Source organism: Pituophis catenifer, unplaced genomic scaffold (genome assembly GCF_029215685.1).
Source record: "Pituophis catenifer annectens isolate HBS135680 unplaced genomic scaffold, rPitCat1.0.hap2 SCAF_2, whole genome shotgun sequence".
NCBI lineage: Eukaryota > Metazoa > Chordata > Lepidosauria > Squamata > Colubridae > Pituophis > Pituophis catenifer.
Genome location: NW_027256882.1, coordinates 65,000,139 through 65,019,848, shown reverse-complemented (window position 1 = coordinate 65,019,848; position 19,710 = coordinate 65,000,139). Strand labels below are relative to the sequence as shown.

Below are 19,710 nucleotides of genomic sequence, written 5' to 3'. Positions count from 1 at the left end.
AGGCTTATTGATATATATACCTTCTTTCTCTGTGCTTCTAGGAATCCTCAATGGTTACAATCCTGTTGCCATCCACAAAGTTTTCTTTCCAGAGAGAAAGGTTGTGCCTTTATATGACATTTTTGAAGTGTACAAAATACTTCAAATACATAGCCATATGTGTTTATAGCTATGTTGGACATAAAATATGACCTTTAGAGCCCAACATCTTTTCTAGGCTGTCTTGTTCGTTTCCTTTTTGCTCCCTATTCAGATGCAACTATGAAGAAGACGTTGGAAGCTTATGGTTCTGTTTTAGATTAGGATCTGAAGTTTGCAATTTATAGCTGCAAAACATAAACTGTCATTAGTCTTAATAATAATGATAATAGGTGAAAACAAGCTAGCTTAATACAGTAGGGTTTGTTTCAAACTCTTTATAGCTATCCTAGCATGGTCAGAGGTGGAAGTAAATGAGCAAGTAGGAAACTATAGTTTACATTATGACCAGCTAGTCTTTTCATTTCATTTCTTGACTGCCTTAATAGAAGCGGGTTTAGAAATTACTCTAAATGAAAGTAATTTTAAAATAGGGAATTTTTTTTAATGATTTAAGAGAAGACTATGTACCCTCTCTCTCATTTTGTGTACATGTGTGTGCATATGAAATCTTTAACTTAATTTTTTAAAAAATTCATTATACTTGGATTCATATTGTTTATTGCTTTCAGCTTTCATAATGAATCAGAAAAACAGAACCCTTGCCTTTATATTTACAGTAGCATTATAATTACTGCAATAATTGTTAATTTTTGTGGGTATACTTTCTCAAGTATGGCTTCAGTTGTATACTTAACATAATCTGAAGGAATGAGAATTGTGCCGAGGACATTCGTTCTGGGTAACATCTGTTTTAACTCCTCCTTGTTAATGATTTATTAGATTTTATCTCATCTTTATTAATTTTATTAATAACTCAAGGCAATGAAGATACATAATACTCTTTCCTCCTCCTATTTTCCCTACAACCACAACCCTGTGAGGTGGGTTGGGCTGAAAGAGAGCGACAAGGTCACCCACCTGACTTTCATGGCTAAGGCAGGACTAATACTCAGAATCTCCTGGTTTCTAGCTTGGTCCCTTAATTTTTTGACTAAACTGGCTTTCTCTCTAGTTTATATTAATTCTTTTCGTATGAGTTGGGAGTCACTGCAGGTACTTAATAGTTACTCACGTGAACAGTGGTAAAAGTGAAATGTTTGTAGAACTTTAACTCTACAATGTTAAGGGCTCCCATAGAGAAAGTTGGATTCAGCAATGTTTTTCTCATTTTAGTAATAACAATACAGCTAGTGCATTTAAAAATTGAAGTATTGAACCATAACCATAAAAAGTGTTCTTTTTATGTACATGCAAATAAGACAATTTTCACAGAATTTGTGGTAATCTATTTGTCAGTGTAAATGCATGGCCTCCATCTTGGAATGAGATACATTGCATTGAGCCAGAGATTTGTGTATAATGTTGACAAGAAATGCCAAATTGTACTGGTTTTCCTTAATGCAAGGAATATTATAAGGACAAGAGAAAAAAAAATTATGTGATTTTTCACTTGTCTATCTGTATAAATTCTGGGAAGTGCAAGGAAATGCAAAATTAATTTTGAAATATAATTTGGCTCTATAAAAATAAACTTTTAATGCTTGCATCTATTTTTATACTTCAATACTTAGAAATCTAAAAGTGCTAACCTGAGACTTTGCTGGACAACTGTGAAGTTTATACTTGAGTCTTTTAAGTGTCCAGGATGAGATCAGACCCTTTGAAGACAGAAATATGCCTGTGGTTTATGAAGCAATCACTATTCTTTTAAGCCGTTGGACCGATAAGTCCAAAACCAAGGACACACGGGTAATATAATTAATAGCAAGGTAGTGACTTGAGAACCAAGAGAATAAGAAATTCATTGCTATCTTTGAAACCACTTGAGGTTAACTTGAAAATAAGCTTGTTATTAGTTGGAATGTATGAGGAGAGGAAGAGACCAAATCTATTGCCCTCAATTCTCTGGAGCTCTCCTCAGCATGTAGTATACTGATGTAGTAAATACAGTAATAGGGACAGGTGTTTACTCTTCTGGGGTCATTCTCAATATAGCTTGGATGTCTGTATTTTCTAATACTTATGTAATTGTTTCCCCAATCACTATCCCTTCACCCTTCTTCTCAAACTGTCTATGTTGACAGATAGCCGATAACTGGAAATACAAGGGGAATTCCTGATGCTGCTTAACTGCACAGATAAGATTGGTGTACTTTGTCCAGAATGGAGTAGCCCATTTATTAATATGGGCTGTGTATAGGTGCTTGTAACATCCCTGCTGAAATCCTACAATGGCTTGTAATTATTGCAGGTAATTTAAAATCCTGAACAATTTAGGATGAAGGTAATTCAAGGATTATTTTCTCCCACTGAGTTCTTCTTTGGAGGCCTCCTTTTATGTGCCAAGTTTTATTGTTTCTGTAAAGGCCTGAAATAAAGTAATATAAATAATATAATATGCAGAAAATGAGTAAGGACAAAGGAGTAAGATGCATGTTGTTCCAAGGAAGACCCATCTGATTTCTTAATCAGAAGTTCATTACTATTTTCCTGTTTTTAATATGTTAGATAATTTTATTTTTCTAAAATATAGCTCTTATTCCTGCCTGCCTGCCTGAAGGAAGCAGTTTCACAAACTTTTGATGTTTTAATAAATTTTGCATGTATGATGATTAATCGGATGGTATTCTCAGCTAATCTTTTTAGTTAGCAGAATTGTCTATTGCTTTTTCCAGTTGTTGAATAGTTACAAGAAAGAAACTCTACACAACCTTTTCTAATTAATGTAATGGAATGTATGAATGACCTTGGGCAAGATAAAGATATGCTGCCTAGGGAACAATTAGACAAGAGAGAGAGAGAGAGGAACCCGCAGTCATTTTTAGTTTATTTTAGTTTATTTTGTTTATTTAGGATTTATATACCGCCCTACTCCTGAAGGACTCAGGGTGGTGAACAGCCAAAGATAAAACACATATAATATAATATAAAATTTAAAAAACAATTTAAAACACATTAATGATCAGAGAAAGAATTTCAGAAAGACCTTGCCCTAATTGATCAGACAATTAAAAATAATGGCAGGAAGTTTGTGTCTTGAGACTTGCAAATACCTCTTCATTGTTTCATATCTATTTACTGTGTTTTTGTGACATTTAAAAAATATAGGTGCTAGAAAGAATAAACTGCTTATCAATTTTTAAAACCATTTCCAAAGGAGGTAGAAAAGCCCAAAGACAAGGAACATTATTTTTACAGGACACAAGAAGAAAATCACCTCCGTAAGTACTTTTGAACACTTCACTAATGGACATGAAAGATAATTGCTAAGAATGTTTTGAATCACCAAAGCCCCAGAAATTATTCACATAAAACTATTTTAATAATTTCCCTTTATTTTCTTTCAATTATCTATGAAATGAAATATTTCTTCATTTGAGTATGAAATAGTAGATGTATTTATATTTTAAAAACATAGCTCCCTTTAGTAATACTCTGTTTTTGACAAGATATTTATGGCTCACAAAGTCTTTTTGGTGACAGAAGCAGCTAAAAATTTAGATTTGTGCCTTGAAATTTTAAAGGCAAACAAGATGGATATGCTATTTCAGTAAAGAAATATCATGGATATACAGGTAGTTCTCAACTTACAATCCTAATGGAGCCTGTCTATTTCAGTTGCACATTGTGACAGTCATTAGGAGACATCCCCACTTGATTGCCTCACTTAATGACCAACTACCCCCCCCCCCCCGCTATTTTTGCAAGTATAGTTGTTAAGCCAAGCAGAGGGTGCCTCAGGTGGGGGAAGCTTCGGGAAGCCTAGTGCACACCCAGGTCAATTTACCCCAAGCCACCCCCATTCCCTAAGGCAACCCGTGCTCCACTCCCACCATGTCCCCACAGGCCTTGGTTTCCCACCTGCTGGGTCTCAACCCTTCTCCTCACTCTCCATCACTGATTGGTACTTAACTTCTTTAGATCTCCTTCTGGAAGCCCTGGAGATTGTGTTGGGGAAGGAGAGCAAGCTGCTCCGCCCCTCAGCATCCCTTTGGCCTCCCCCGGAATGGCACCACACAGCCTAGGGATGCTGAAGACTGGAGTGGCTTACACTCCTTTCCCAAAGTGATCTCCAGAGCTTCCAGAAGGAGGTCTGTAATAAAAGATGAAGATTGATCAGTGATGGAGAGTGGTGAGAGGGGCCCGGCGGGCTGGGAAGAAAGCCCAAAGCCTGTAGGAATCTGGGGGAGTGGAATGGGAGAGAGGTATGCGGGAGGCTGCTGCAGAATTTCTGCAGTCTCTTCTAAGAACAGGCAGATTGCCAAGTGCCTGAATTTATTCACTGTGGGAGTGCTGCAGTGGCCATAACTTTGAAACCAGTGTGGGTCTGTTGTAGCTTTGAATGATCGATAAGCTACTAATTGTAAATTGAGGATTACCTGCATGGAATATATAGATTAAACAGCTTGGAAGATATTTCAGTGTAGACATTTTTTTTACAGCAGTCTTGTAATTTGTTACTTAGTGCATAGACCAGAAAGCTTTCAGGACTATCTGAATGATAAATTATCCACTCTATAAAAAACAAAAATAACCCTCTTTTTAAATCTTAAAATAGCAAAGAAAAATGGTAGAGCCAGATATATTTCCAGATCATGATACAAATTTTTCTTTCCTCCTCGGGTTTTTTTCTTTGAGTCTAAATATTTGAAAAGGAGAATTATTTTCTGCCTTATGTTTGAAAAAAAAAATATTGCTCAAGAAACATGTAGCAGAAGAACTTCTACAGGACTAAAAACAAGAATGTTTAAAAATGTATAAAATGCATTTGCATTGAAATTTGTTTTGCTCTGAAATTTGATCTGGTTTGACATAAGGCAGAATCCCTTAGAGATAGAACTGCAAAGGCTGGATGCTAGACCTCAAAATTCTTCTCATCTATTAATGCCCACCATACCTTGAAATAGTTCATTATTCTGTTCTGAAGCCATAAAATGCAACAACTTTGTGAAACAGGATCTGCCTTTTTCAGTGCTTAGAAGAAGACCTGTTATTTGAGTGAAAAATGGTGGGATCTGAAAAATATAAGGCTGACAAATCAAATTAGTTCCTCTGATCTAGGCATATTCCTAAACGATTTTGGGATCAGATGGAAGCATGCTAAATCTGTCGCAAGAGCTATTCAGCTCTGCTGTACCACTGACCTTCCATTGCTCTACCTAGCTATAGAGTTTTTTGGTGCTCTTAGATTAAAATATTGTTTCATAGTATATGAAGGCAGCTCCTCCCCCAAAGGAGGCTCAAATCATTCACTTCTCTCCACTACCAGGAAAACTCTCCAGGCAGTCCCTTCAACAGTTAAGTTTTATGAATGAGATACTTTTGTATCTACTGAGAATAAATGCCATTCAGCATCCATTTACAGAAAGCCAGATATAAACAAAACAAGGGTCTCCTGCTTGGGCGGAGGGGGAGGGTTGGACCAGATGACCTACAAGGTCCCTTCCAACTCTGTTAATCTGTTAAAACACCTTCATCTACAGCTCCCACAGAAGGCTGAAGCTGATGGAATTTGTTAAGGAATTCGCAGAGCAACCCTGAAGTAGCAAGGGTGTGCACATGAAAGCGACTGAGAGCAGTTGCAAATAATCACAGCCAACACACAGATACACTGAGTTGTGTTTACTTTTAGGAAATAGTAATAAGGCACAGTCCAATAAACAGTCCAGGTCATACACAGATAAAGCAGTAGATAGTAAAACAATAGTCCAGGGATAATCCAATAACAAAGTCTTCTTACTTTGCTTCTTACTTACTTCTTACTTACTTACTTACTAAACAGTTGCAAACAGTAGCAAACACAGCAAAGAGCAGTAATGATCAGCAAAGAGAAATAATGATCAGCAAAGAGAAACAAACCATGTTTCAAGCTCCCTCTTAAGGACATTGGCTACAGAGCTAACCAATCAGGACACAGTATGTTGCAATACAACAATAAGTCTTAAAGCTATATTGAGGGTTTATATATTGCCAACCCAACAAGTTAGGTAATTATCATTTCCTAACAGAATTAAAAGCAGAAAAACAAAAATCTACATTCCCTGCCCAGCTCTAAGGACAGGGCATGATCTCCCAGCCACAATGGGAGTCAGGCAACAATAATTAGAATACCAAAAAGGGCACACTCAAGCACATATCAAAGTACACTTCACAACAAACAGGCATCTCAATCACAAAGCCCCAAAGAATGTATAAAAGCCCATCTACTCCCAATCCCCATTTTGCCAGCCATCTCAGAAGCGTCTGCTGTCACTAGTTTCTGGCTACCAAATAAACCGAGACTTCCTTTCTTGCAGCCTGTCTCCATTTTATTTCCAGCATCTTTCTCCTGGCTTGGAACCGGATTGGATTTTTCTTCCAACAACAGTTCTTGAAGAAAGAGTATACTACAAGTGTTCTGAACTAAATAAAAAACATAAAATGTGCCCAGTTGTCCCTTCAATAGCATCTTATGAGGAAATTTGCTTTAGTCTCAATAAAGGATATAGATTGAAGGAAGCTTTATCAGGCTTCAAGTTGGAAACCATTAGTTCTGTCTCTGTGATCAGATTTGGGATACTTACAGGACAGATTCTGTATAAATCATTGTTGTTCATCCAGGTTAAGTTTTTAGAACAAAGCCTTGATATTATCGAAGTTTTGCCTTAAATATTGGTTCGGAATTTGAATGGATCAAAAGAAGAAATCAATGCTTGGGAGAGGGAAGTTATCCCAAAACGGAAGTATCTCAAAAGTATCCCCAAAGGATACTAAACTTTGTCAAATCAGCTGGCAGACTTTACTATTATTTTGGATTATTATTTATTCCTTGAAGTTTAATGTCATTGAGTTCAAGATAAAACCTTGAATAGGTAGTTTTGATTGGAAGATATTTCAGATTTAGAAGAGTGGCAGTGTGTGATTCCTTACATACTATCTTCTCTTTTGGTGCTTATATTTCTTGAATCTTTTTTTTTTAATTTGAATGTTATATACTGTACATAGTGAGAACTCTGAATGGCTGAAGACAACTGGTCTTTGGAGTCTCCATCTTAAATTTAAAAATACTACATATCAATAAATCAAATCTTTATTATGGTCATAGACCAGCAGGTATTGCATATCAGAATTTCTTAAAAGTGCTGCCATGGTGCTTTTAGTCATGTCAGAAAAATCTTCAAGGATGGTTAGATGTGTTGTGATCCAGGCCCAAGTACGTAGTAGTTGACGCAAACAGTTCCAAAACAAACAGATTTTATTAGAACATCTGAGAATTAACTCATTCTCAGCGTGGTCCAAACTAAATCAAAACAAATTCTTCATAACACAAATTCTTCAGTCTAATCACCAACCTTGGTATAATTAGGCAAACTGCCAAAGGCTTCTCTTGGCAAAGTTCAGAAGCAGAAGACGCTGACGAGATAAAAGCAACAAGACAAGAACACTCATGCCCTCGTCACCTCCCGTCTGGACTACTGTAATGCTCTCTACATGGGGCTCCCCTTGAAGAGCACTCGGAGGCTTCAACTGGTCCAGAATGCGGCCGCGTGGGTGATTATGGGAGCGACAAGGCACACCCATGTAACACCTCTCCTGCGCGAGCTGCACTGGCTTCCGGTCTTCCGGGTGCGATTCAAGGTGCTGGTTACCACCTTTAAAGCACTCCATGGCTTAGGACCTGGGTACGTACGAGATTGCCTTCTGCCACCGATAGCCTCCCACCGGCCAATACGCTCCCACAGGGAGGGACCCCTCAGGGTGCCGTTGATCAAACAATGTTGACTGGCGACAGCCAGGGGGAGAGCCTTCTCTGTGGGGGCACCTGCCCTCTGGAATGAATTGCCCCCGGAGATTCGCATGATCCCCGAACCACAACAAGATGCCTCTATTTATTTATTGAGCAAGTGGGCTTCTTCGTTTGCTTTTTCAACAGCGTGTTATAAAAGAACAGCTTAAATAACTTCACATATTGTACAGAAGCAGCTGGTGAAATTCATTCTCTTGTATATCTCTTGTCTATTAAAGAATGTTTAATAAATTCTTCAATACTTTTATTATATAATGCCTGAATATGGAGCTTGATTAAGAAATGATCCTGATTGGGATCTGAAGGCATGTGTACCATCCAATTTTTTGGCAAGGTTAAAGAGAATATTTTCTGCTAAGATAAATATAATTATTTGGATTTGTTTTAGAGTGAGACTCTTATCAGTTGAAAAAAAAACAAGAAAAAAAGATAAAAGAAGAACAATTGGTTGAATAGAGAAAGTGATATATCTACTAGTTGTCATTTGATTCTTTCCCACAAATGTTCTGTCCATTGTTCTATAACTGTCTATCTGTCTTATAGGACTGTTGTATATACATATGAAGAAAGTAACCCAATCCAATTTTATTTCAGTGCACATAATTTTGCATTTAAACTGGTAATGCCAGATTTTTTTTTCATCCGGTTATATATCAGAATCTTCAAAGCAATTGTCTAATTGGTGATTTGTATTTTTAGAACTAGATTCCTGACAGAATTGATCAAGATGCATGTTGAATGATTTGATGTAACATATTTTATTAAGGCTTGCATTCTTGCATTTTTTTCATCCTGGTTATATATCACAGCTTTGTACTCAAATTGTCCTTTCACTGGCGATTTATAGTCTTTGTATTTTTAGAACTAGATTCCTGACAGAACTGTACAAGATGCCTATTGAATGATTTGATGTAACGTGCTTTCTTGCCTTGTTGCCTTAGAGTTGGCTGACTGAAAACATAATAGCATCAGTGCATTATGCAATTAATACATTTTAATTACCCATGCAAACAGGACGAATAGTTCTACTAAGTGACAGTGAGTGTGGCCAGTCCAGAAGGTAAATTAAATCAAAACAACCTGAAAAGCTGCATTCGTGAAAAGACATACATATTGGAGAAAGCTGTGGATGATAACAATGTTTGCCAGAAGTCTGACAAAATAGAATTATACATAGAACCCTACGGTACCGCAATAAGCAAAGTTTGGCTGAGCACCATGATTCTTGTTCAATGTGTGTTCAATTTTCATCAATTCTGGTGGTCTGGTACATCTTTCTCTGTGTTCAGAACATATTTCTAGTTCTTTATACTATCCTAGCAATAATTCCTGCTAAAATTACTGGCCAAAAAAACATATTTTAACCATCCCAGTTAACCATTTGTGGTACATCAAAAAGAAAGGATAAGTACAATAGCAAAATATCTTCTGCCTAACATTTCCTTTACTTTATTCTAAAGCTGTGTTTAAATGACTTCAGTTTCAATGAAAATATGCCAAAAATTTTAAATAAAATCAGTAATTTGATATACATTTATGCACATGTTAAGGATCTTCTTTACACTTTTTTTTTATTTTTCAGGAAAGAAACACAAAGCTGAATTTCAGCTTTTAATTGACCAAATGAAAAAACGAAAGAAAAATGCAAGCAAAGAACAGATAAAGGAAGAAAAACCAGAGCACAAAGAAGAAAGACCAGAGCAGAAAGAAGCAACTACTGACAGTGGTATTCAGTGCTAATTATGATTAATATAATTTCATTAATTAAACAAAAAATAAAACATATCAATTTCCATAAGAATTGATTTAGTGAACTTCTAAAACACCTGTCCAATTTTATTTTGTAAATTTCTAGCTTTGGAAGATAGAATTGCATCCAATTGAAATATGTTTGTGAATTGTTTGTTTGCTACCTAGTTTACTAAAATTGGACAAGAATCATAACATTTGTTTTAATAAGGTTTTTAAAATCATAAAGATACACAGTTTGTATAGTTATTTTACGCTATATTCTGTATCAAAGAAAGATCACAAAAAGGGAAATTGTATTGTGAAGTCCTTGGTGCTCTCTGAGCTTGGTTATTCTCATGCAGACATGTCATTACCCAACTAGTAACATCATCAGTGATGATGTTTAGTACCGATCATGTTACCCAGTAAAATAATTAAATATTTGCAAGCAATAAGCTCAGAAGGCACTGAGGACTTCACAGTTCAGCCCTGAACTACATATATTCTCTATTGTGTATCATGAAAATAGAAACAATTTTTGGCTCCTGCATTTCTAATTCCTAATGTTGCTGTTATTTTTTCTTATGGTCTGAATTTCTGCTATCCAGCTGATGTCAACTTATGACTTTTCCTTCTAGCTAATTTACAGTGCCTTCCGAAAGTATTGTGGAGATTTATTTATACGGAATGGCTGAGATATTCATATTTATATGGATGAAATACAGACATTTTAAAAGATCTTCAGAGAAAGTTTTCTTTTGCTCTTATATCTCTGATCTTTATTGCTGATATTGTCTATGGGGTTTGTTCCCTCAGCTGACATGGACCTATATTTTCTACAACAGAATTGCAGATGAATGCAAACTGTGTTTCACTAATGTAACACTCTGTTTTCCATAACTTTCTCACTTTTATCTTTTTTCTTTCCAATTGGAAATAATGCGTAACGTTAAAAAAAGTAGTATGTCAGGCTTAAAAAAAAACTTTAAATTTAAGTGGTCTAGATCCTACCAATGTTTATAGTTTATATTTTCCCCTCCCCTTAAAATTTCCTTAATAAAATTCCGTCTTTTATTGCCGTGCTTCCCTTTTTCCACATCTCAAACAAAAAAAATGAGATTCAGACAATTTTCAACTTGATCTTCCATGTGGAGGGAGATCTGCCTCCCCTAGGGATGTTTGTCATTATGGGGTACTGAGTATAGATTAATGAGGAAAAAAAAATTCAACAACTATAAAATCCAGCTGCAGCATAACAAATTTGACCAAAGTGATGGGAATACTTTCTGAATGCACTCTATTTCTTATGATAAGGAACATGTTAGTATGGGGCATGAGTTGGGCAGAACAATAGTTGTAGGATGAAAATAGGATGAAAAAGATATGAGTGAAATGATTTAGAGCAAGATGCATAATTATAAAGCAAGAATTATAAATTTGTTTAATTCACTTTTTAATATAAACTAACTAATAAATTTAGAAATAGTCAGAATTCAGTCATTTATCAGTTTTTATACTTCTCTGGATTTTTTAAAAAAATAGTCTTTGAGTTTAAAAAATGGTATGAAAAACTGCATACAACAATTGTATATTAAGAAACATTGCATGCAAAATTTACATGTATATAAAAATTCTTGTTAAAAATTCCACTTCCAAATATTGTTTCAAAGCAATCCCAAATTGTTTTGGAAGTTAGCCAAAGGGCTAAATAAGGTGCTTCCAGCAGAGTGACGGGAACTAAGCAGAATTGAAATGGAATCTTATTTTTTTAATTTCCAAGGGGAACAAATGATGAAAAGGAAATTATAAATGCTCTGAGAATATTGAAAAATAATAAAACCGCAGATATAAATGATAGAACTGAAAAAATGTGGTTATGGTTTCTACAAGTGACTGTGTAATTTGATCAATGTGTATATTAAGAAAGCATCTGTGTCTGACAGTTGAAAAAAATACTGTTACTGTGACAGCAATGAATATGGAAATCCATTGGGAATAATTTACCAAGTATATCTGGGAAGCGTTTGGGCAAAATTCTGATTCAAAGGATACAAGAAATGACAATAAGCAAATTTTGGAAAATGCAATGCCGTTTAATTTTTCTTGGAATTAAAAACCATGTTGCTCCTCAGTAGATCATTGAGAAATTTGGAGAGGTCTTTTGATAAAGTGAATAGGTTTGAAGTATGGAATATTTTGTATAAATCTGGAATTGCAGATTGTTTGCTCCTTGTAAGAGAGATATACCATGGAACTAAAGCATGTGTGACAGTAAATATAATGCTATATGAATATTCAATATTGAGCCAGGAGTAAGAAAGGATATATGAATACTTAGCTTTTTAAAGTATTCATGGATAAACATATACAAATATTACTTAAGAACACGAATGTGTAGGTCCTTTTATATGCTGACAATTTCATTGCTGAAAACTTGAATGATTTGCAACCTTTGTTAGATTATTAGATGTAATTATTAGATTTGTTAGATGTATTGAAGAATATATAATGTAGTATGTAATTAACAGTATTCGATTCGTTAGGTGTAATGGAAAGTACGGACGTGAAAAGAAAATTATCAAACACCAAAGTGACAGAAAACAGAGTGAGTGAATGAGTGCAAGTCATACACATATGGTGGAACAGTAATTACACAAGAATGTGATTTTGGGTATCTTAATAAAATGTTTACTAAAGTTGAGAAAATGGATGGAAAGCATTTAATAGATGCAAATGTTAGTAGAAAGATAACAGGTAATGTGATACATTTCAAAAGAAGCAAAAATAATTGTCTAAGACAGCTCAGTTTATTAAGTGAAGTAAGAGTTGAATGTATCAGAAGAAACATAGAACTAAGTTGAATACAATGGGAATATCAGAATAACAGAGTTGGAAGGGACCTTGGAAGTCTTCTAATCCAGCCCCTTGCCCAAGCAGATGACCGTACATCATTTCAGAAAAATGGTTGGCCAATCTCTTCTTAAAAGCCTCCAGTGATGGAGCACCTACAACTTCTGAAGGCAAGCCATTCCACTGATTAATTGTTCTCATTGTCCAAAAATTTCTCCTTATTTTTAGGTTGGTTCTCTCCTTGATTAGTTTCTGTTCTTTGTTTCTTGTTCTGCCTTCAGGTGCTTTGAAAAATAGGTTGACCCCCCTTGTCTTTGTGGCAGCCCCTTAATAGATTACTTAAGCGTCTATGGTAAAAGAGAACAAATATGGTCAAGAATCAATGGGTGTGAATTTATTAAATACATAAGTGAGTGATCAGTATGAGAAATAAGAGAGAAGTGGTTTGGCCATACAGGGCTAATAAATGAAGATAAATCTCATGAAGGAAAATTGGCTGAGAGGAAGATGAATACTGGGAAAGTCAGTTAAATGGAATTGTTGAGATCCTTCAAAAGAGACAAGAATTAAGTCTAGAGAATGAGAGCCAGTTGTTATATAAGAATAGAAGCAAGGATAGTTAGCAAAGAAATGATGGATGAGGAGATAATAATGAATTACGTTGGTATAAATTAGATTTACTGAGATTTCCTTCCCCCCCTTATCTCCTGTGTCAGATTTCTTTTGCTTAATATTATTTTTCCAATAATATTAAGTGTATTATTGCTTACAGTGAAATGGAATGGCATGCCTGTGAGTATATTGAGGTCCAAATTTTAAAAAAATAATTACTTTTATTTATGGACATATTTATTTTTTATACTTCCATGGAAAACTTCTTATTTTGCACTTTCATCTTGGCAATCACTTCATTGTAAGGATCTAAATCCCAACTGTTTTCAAGTTAACAAGTTTGCTTTTTTGGCCTGTCACTGAATCTTGACTTTTTTTTTTAAAGTAAATCTCTCATGAATAAAAATAAACAGAAATAGCAAGTTGTTTTTTGAACCTTGCTATTGACATCTTATGCAGCCCTTGAAGCCCTCAAAATCTGAAAGGCTTCCAGGAATAAAACGTATTGCTTTTAGTTTATCCAGCAATAGTATTCTTCCTCTGTATGGACATAAATCTTATTGGGTGGAAGGATATCAAACTAACAGTCTGCAATCCTTTTGCAATCCATAACACTGAAAGACTGATCAACACTTCCAGGTAAAATCATAAAACCATACTAAAAAAATGGTTTTCAAGGTGAGAAAAAATCCAGGATTGCTCTAGTGCAGTAGTATCAAACTCAAGGCCTGGAGACTGGATCCGGCCCGCATGATGCTTAGATCTGGCCCGTGGGGCTGCCCTGGAAAAAGCAAAGGATTGGCCTGCGGTGCCTCTGCCAGTGAAAATGGAACTCGGGAAGGCTACACGTAGCCCTCCTGAGCTCAGTTTTCATTGGCAGAGGGTTGCAGGAAACTATTGCAGCCGAAAATGGAGCTCGCGAGGACCACGAGCAGCACTCCCAAGCTCCGTTTTTGCTTGCAGAGGATTGCAGGAGGCCATCGCAGCTGAAAATGAAGCTAGGGAGCCCATTTTTGCTGGCAGAGCACTTGGGCCACCACAGGTGCCAATGACACAGATGATGTTGAGCTGGGCATGCCCACCCTGGCCATGCCCACCTCAGCCCCCAAAAGTCAAACACAACCCTGATATGGCCCTCAATGAAATGGAGTTTCACACCCCTGCTCTAGTGTTACATGCACTCCCAGGTTTGGCTTATGGTCACTCACTCAAATCACTTTCAGCCAAACCTATATATGCTCTTTCTCATACGCACACACTCATTCACACTTACCCCTGTCCTTCTCAACTAGGCTGGCAGGCAATAGCCGGAAGCCGGCAAGCCTAGATCCAAAAGAGTGGGTAGTCTTCAGGAGCTCTTTTATGCCTCCAAATCCTTGATTTGTTGATTCTCAAAACTGGCAGCTACTCTTGCCTTGTTGATTTTCAAGTCTGGTAGCTTTTAATGGGATTAAGGAAGAGGTTTCACCGTGCTCAGGCCCAATTTCTTTGGTCTGGTGAAGGTGACATTTTTCTTTTGTTTACTTAACAACTTTGTTCCATCTTTTCTACCCTCTCTTAAGAGTATCCTCTACCCTTCTACCCTCACTTAGACTCTGGAGAGCTGTTGGTCCAGAATGGTAGCGTCTCCTGCTTATGTAGGGGGTTGGACTAATAGACTTCCAAGGTCTTGTCCAACCCTATATTCTATGTTCATATACATAACATTTTTTTCTGTTCATTTGACTACTGTTCATTTGAAAATTTGTAGTCAAATTTTCATTGTGCTACAGAGGTGGTATCCAGCAGGTTCTGACCAGTTTTGGAGAACCGGTAGCGGAAATTTTGAGTAGTCGGAGAACCGATAAATACCACCTCTGACTGTCTCCACCCCATTTATTCTCTGCCTCCTGAGTCCCAGCTGATCAGGAGGAAATGGGGATTTTGCAGTAACCTTCTCCTGGAGTGGGGAGGGAATGGAAATTTTACAGTATCCTTTCCCTGCCACGCCCACCAAGCCCTGCTCTGCCCATCAAGCTACGCCCACAGAACCGGTAGTAAAAAAAATTGGAATCCCACCACTGCTGTGCTAATTTTATTTACTTAAATATACCTATCTGAATGTGTGCATGTGTGTGTATGTGTTACTGTGTGACTTGGGAAAGGCTATTTATTAAAAAGGCTGAGGTTGCTGTATCAAAAAGTGCTCTGTTTACTTGTGATTTGAAAAGCTTCACAGGAGTAAAATTTCTGTCCTCAGTGACTTCAATGAAGGGAGAGCGGCTTCTTTCTGCAGATTTGCCAGTCTCTGTGTGAAGGGTGGGAAATAGTGTTCTTGCTTACATACTCATTCATTTCTCTTGCAGTTTATTCCTTTTCTTCCAATATCAGAAAGTCATTCTATCATTTGAAGCCTTTGAAGTCTAGGATTTTTTAAAAAATAATAATTACAAAATCCACTTAAAACACTCTACAAGGTTTAGCAATGAGTAGTTTTAAAGGATGGATTTTCAAAGTTTTATTCAATATCGAAACTAGTAGACCTTATGTTCTTATCTGAACGTGTTTCAATTATATACTAAGGAAATAGATATTTTGAAGTAAATGTCAATTGAAACATAGCCTCACCAATTTGCTTATGGTTGTGCTGTAATCTTTCCGCTAGGAGAAAAATTAAGGGTTCAAGAACAAAGTGAGCGGGCCTCTGTCAGCAATCAGTCCCCCGAAACAGAAGCTGCAGTCTGGGAAGAAAACCTCTCTCTTTTTGCTGCCTGTCAGTCCTCTGCATCTTCAAACAGGTGGGTATATGTGTGTGTGTGTGTGTGTGTGTATGCAGTTTTTGCGATTAAAGGGCCCAGAATGTAAGTAGAGTGTTGAATGGGATGAATGCTTGAATACAGTTGAAATTACTCTGTACCTGACAACAGTTACCTAAAACTGTAATATATAGCATTTCCCGTAACTGCACATTTTATCTCTAGGATGTGAAATTATAGTCTAATATGCAATTGCATTTTCTGATACATAGAAATCCATAGTCCTCTGACACCCAAGGACGTACATGGTGAGCAGTGTTTTCCTATTTCTTCCTTCTTGACATAATCCATCTATCTAGTTAATTTCCATTTCAGCTCTTTGTTGCCTATTTCTCCACCCTCCTATTTCAGCGTTTTTGGTGTTTTGCAGATTTATTATTGCATGACAGATATATATTGCAGCATACATACTGTAGCTATGTATAACAGGATTCTTTGGTATTTTTCTCTCATTCGTTTTCTGTCTAGCTGCATTCTGTATTTGGAAATCTTTTCAGATTCAGATACTGTTTTCCAAGACCCATATTGAGTTGTCCTTCAGAAAAACAGAAATAGCCTTGATTTCTCAAATTTATGGGTCTCCTTTCTATAATTTAAAGGCATTAATCTTTATATATTATTGTGAATGTACAGTGTTACCAACTTGTAGCCAAGTCTAAAAAAATCCTTAGAAAAGAATAGGATAGAAATTTAGGAAGTTGGTTTATATTATTCCTTGCAGCTCAGCAAAATCTGTTGCAACTACCAGTTGTCCAGACAATCTGGAGATGCAAGGTATAGTATAGACTTTTTATTTACCACACAACCCCTTCTTACTCTAAGCTATGGATATAGAGATAGAGAAAAATGTCTCAGATTGAGTCAAGCCATTGGTTCATCTATTTCTTTGTTGTTTGCATGGATTGGCTGCACTTCTGTGGGGGTTTTGATAAATATTTTTCCATATCTGGAAAACTCCTTTGCTTCCAGACCTTAAACATTATCACTAAACTATGGCCTTTCCTTTGGAAGCCTCTTAATGAAAAATGCCAGAAAGACAGTAGTATTGGTGAATTATCAGTTGTTTTTATTTTTATCTTTAAATATTTTTGGCGTAGTTAACTTATTCAACTGTTCTAGAGGTCTTAATATGCATATTGTTTCATTCATTCATGCTTCAGGGATGCCTTGCAATGTTTGTGGCTAAGAAAAAAATAATTAAGCAGATAGGCACATGAAAATGTAAAGCATATAAAGAAATTTGGAAAGGGAAATTGGCAATGTCAGCTATAGTTTGAGAAAACGCTTTTTGAAAATTTAAATGTTTAGCTTACTTAAGGAACAGATGTTTTCCATTGTTTTTGCATCTCTGGCTAGAAGAATGCTAATTCAATGTATTGCAGCCAAATAATTGAACAGCATTATTACATTATGTACATTTTAGCCGCAACTAGGATAAACGATGTGCACTTTTATTTTCATGTCTAAATATTAAATTATGGATTAGATTACTAATCCATAGTTTCATAATCCATAATCCAGAGGTTGTTCCTCTGTCCCGGTCCTATTAGATCTCTCAGCGGCTTTTGATACCATCGACCATGGTATCATGCTGCACCGGCTGGAAGAGTTGGGGGTGGGAGGCACCGTATTACAGTGGTTCTCCTCCTTTCTCTCCGACCGGTCGCAGTCTGTGTTGACAGGGGGGCAGAGGTCGACCCCAAGGCCCCTTATATGTGGGGTGCCACAAGGATCGGTCCTCTCGCCCCTTTTGTTCAACATTTATGTGAAGCCGCTGGGCGAGATCATCCGTGGTTTCGGGGTGGAGTACCATCAGTACGCTGACAACACCCAGCTGTACATCTCCACCCCAGACTACCCCAACGATGCCCTTGAAGTGATGTCCCGGTGCCTGGAGGCCGTACAGATCTGGATGGGGAGAAACAGGCTCAGGCTCAACCCATTCAAGACCGAGTGGCTGTGGTTTCCAACGTCCCGATATAGTCAGCTGGTGCCATCGCTGACTATTGGGGGCGAAGCATTGGCCCCCACGGAAAGAGCTCGCAACTTGGGTGTCCTCCTGGATTCATGGCTGTCTTTAGAAGAGCACTTGATGGCCGTGACCGGGAGGATTTTTCATCAGGTCCGCCTGATCCGCCAGTTGTGTCCCTTTCTGGATCGGGACTCGTTACGCACGGTCACTCATGCCCTCGTCACCTCCCGTCTGGACTATTGTAACACTCTCTACATGGGGCTCCCCTTGAGGAGCACTCGGAGGCTCCAACTGGCGCAGAGTGCGGCCGCGCAGGTGGTGATGGGAGCGACGTGGCGCTCCCATGTAACGTCTCTCCTGCGCGAGCTCCACTGGCTCCCAGTGGTCTTCTGAGTGCGCTTCAAGGTTTTGGTTATCACCTTCAGAGCGCTCCATGGCTTAGGACCTGGCTATTTGCGGGACCGCCTACTACCACCAATAGCCTCCCACCGACCAGTACGCTCCCATACAGAGGGGCTCCTCCGGGTGCCGTCGGCCAAACAATGTCGACTGGCGGCTCCCAGGGGGAGAGCCTTCTCTGTGGGGGCACCTACAATCTGGAACGAGCTCCCCCCCAAGATACGGAGGATTCCGGATCTGCGTACCTTCCGCCGCGCGCTTAAGACGTTCCTATTCCATCAAGCTGGCCTGACCTAAACTTTTCCTCTTTTTAAATGGGAATTTTAAATTTGGTTTTAAATTATTGGGGTTTTAAAATGGTTCAGCCAAATTTATTTAATTTGTTTTATCTCTATTTTTAAATTTTGTATTTATATGTTTTATTTTATGGCTGTTCACCGCCCTGAGTCCTTCGGGAGTAGGGCGGTATACAAATTTAATAAAATGAAAATGAAAATGAAAAACTACGAGTTTGATTATTATATAAAATAATATTTGGTTATATAAAATATCAGTTGGCAGAGAAATGGGTACATATAATGAAATTTACCTGGTTGGAATGAGGCAAATACAGCTATTATTCATGCTGTTATAATATGCCAGAATTGATTGGATCAGTAATTTATGGTTATACAGCTATCTATCCCACTAGATTGGAACGTGTGGATTCACTGTCGGTCTCTTCTCTTAAATGTCATTTGGTGGAACTTATTAAATGGGTCTTTTTGTAGTTGTTTCTACTCTGTAGAACAGACATCCTCAAGATACACAGGACCTACCTTTCATGCCTTTCGGAAGGCCATTAAGACATGACTTTCCTCACCTATTGGATCACTGGATCAGTGAAGGGGAACCCAGTATTTGTGGTTCTGTGATAGCATTGCAATGCTGCATGGAAGTATGAAAGTTTTTTAATTTTAATTTTCTGTCTATTTGTTGTTAGCTGCCCAGAGTTAATTAATATGACATGGGCAGCCATACAAATATTTTAAATGCGTACATAAATAAATGTGTACTTTTGTAGCAGCTGAAAATTGTGATGAAGAGGATAAAAGTTCTTCAATGTCCAGATGTCATAAATTTGATCCGTTTTAGAGTCTGAGCACATGAGAACCTTATTCACTCACCAACCCATTCATTCAGCAACCGTTAAAAGTTTCTATGACACTGGATGAGTGGTCCTTATGATCACTCCTCAAAATTCTGGCTGTTGCCATACCCTCACAGTCATATCGTTGCCATTTGCAATCTTCCTTCCTGACTCTGCAAGCCAAGTCAATGGGGAAGCCAGCAGAGAAGGATGCATGTCACTCTGGTTGGTCCACCACCCTGGCCTCGCTGTGTTCACATGTGGCCTGTGCTGGTTCTCCCAATTTCCTCAAACA

General features: G+C 37.5%; 1 protein-coding gene across 1 annotated transcript in view; it reads left to right on the top strand.

Moving 5' to 3' along the window:
- The window catches only part of RAD18 (RAD18 E3 ubiquitin protein ligase), a 129,778-nt gene that overhangs the window by 64,503 nt on the left and 45,565 nt on the right, over nt 1–19,710 (top strand). The window contains exons 10-11 of the mRNA XM_070933585.1: nt 9,510–9,653; nt 15,765–15,897. Coding sequence (XP_070789686.1) covers nt 9,510–9,653; nt 15,765–15,897 — 277 coding nt within the window. The remainder of the gene's footprint in view (nt 1–9,509; nt 9,654–15,764; nt 15,898–19,710) is intronic.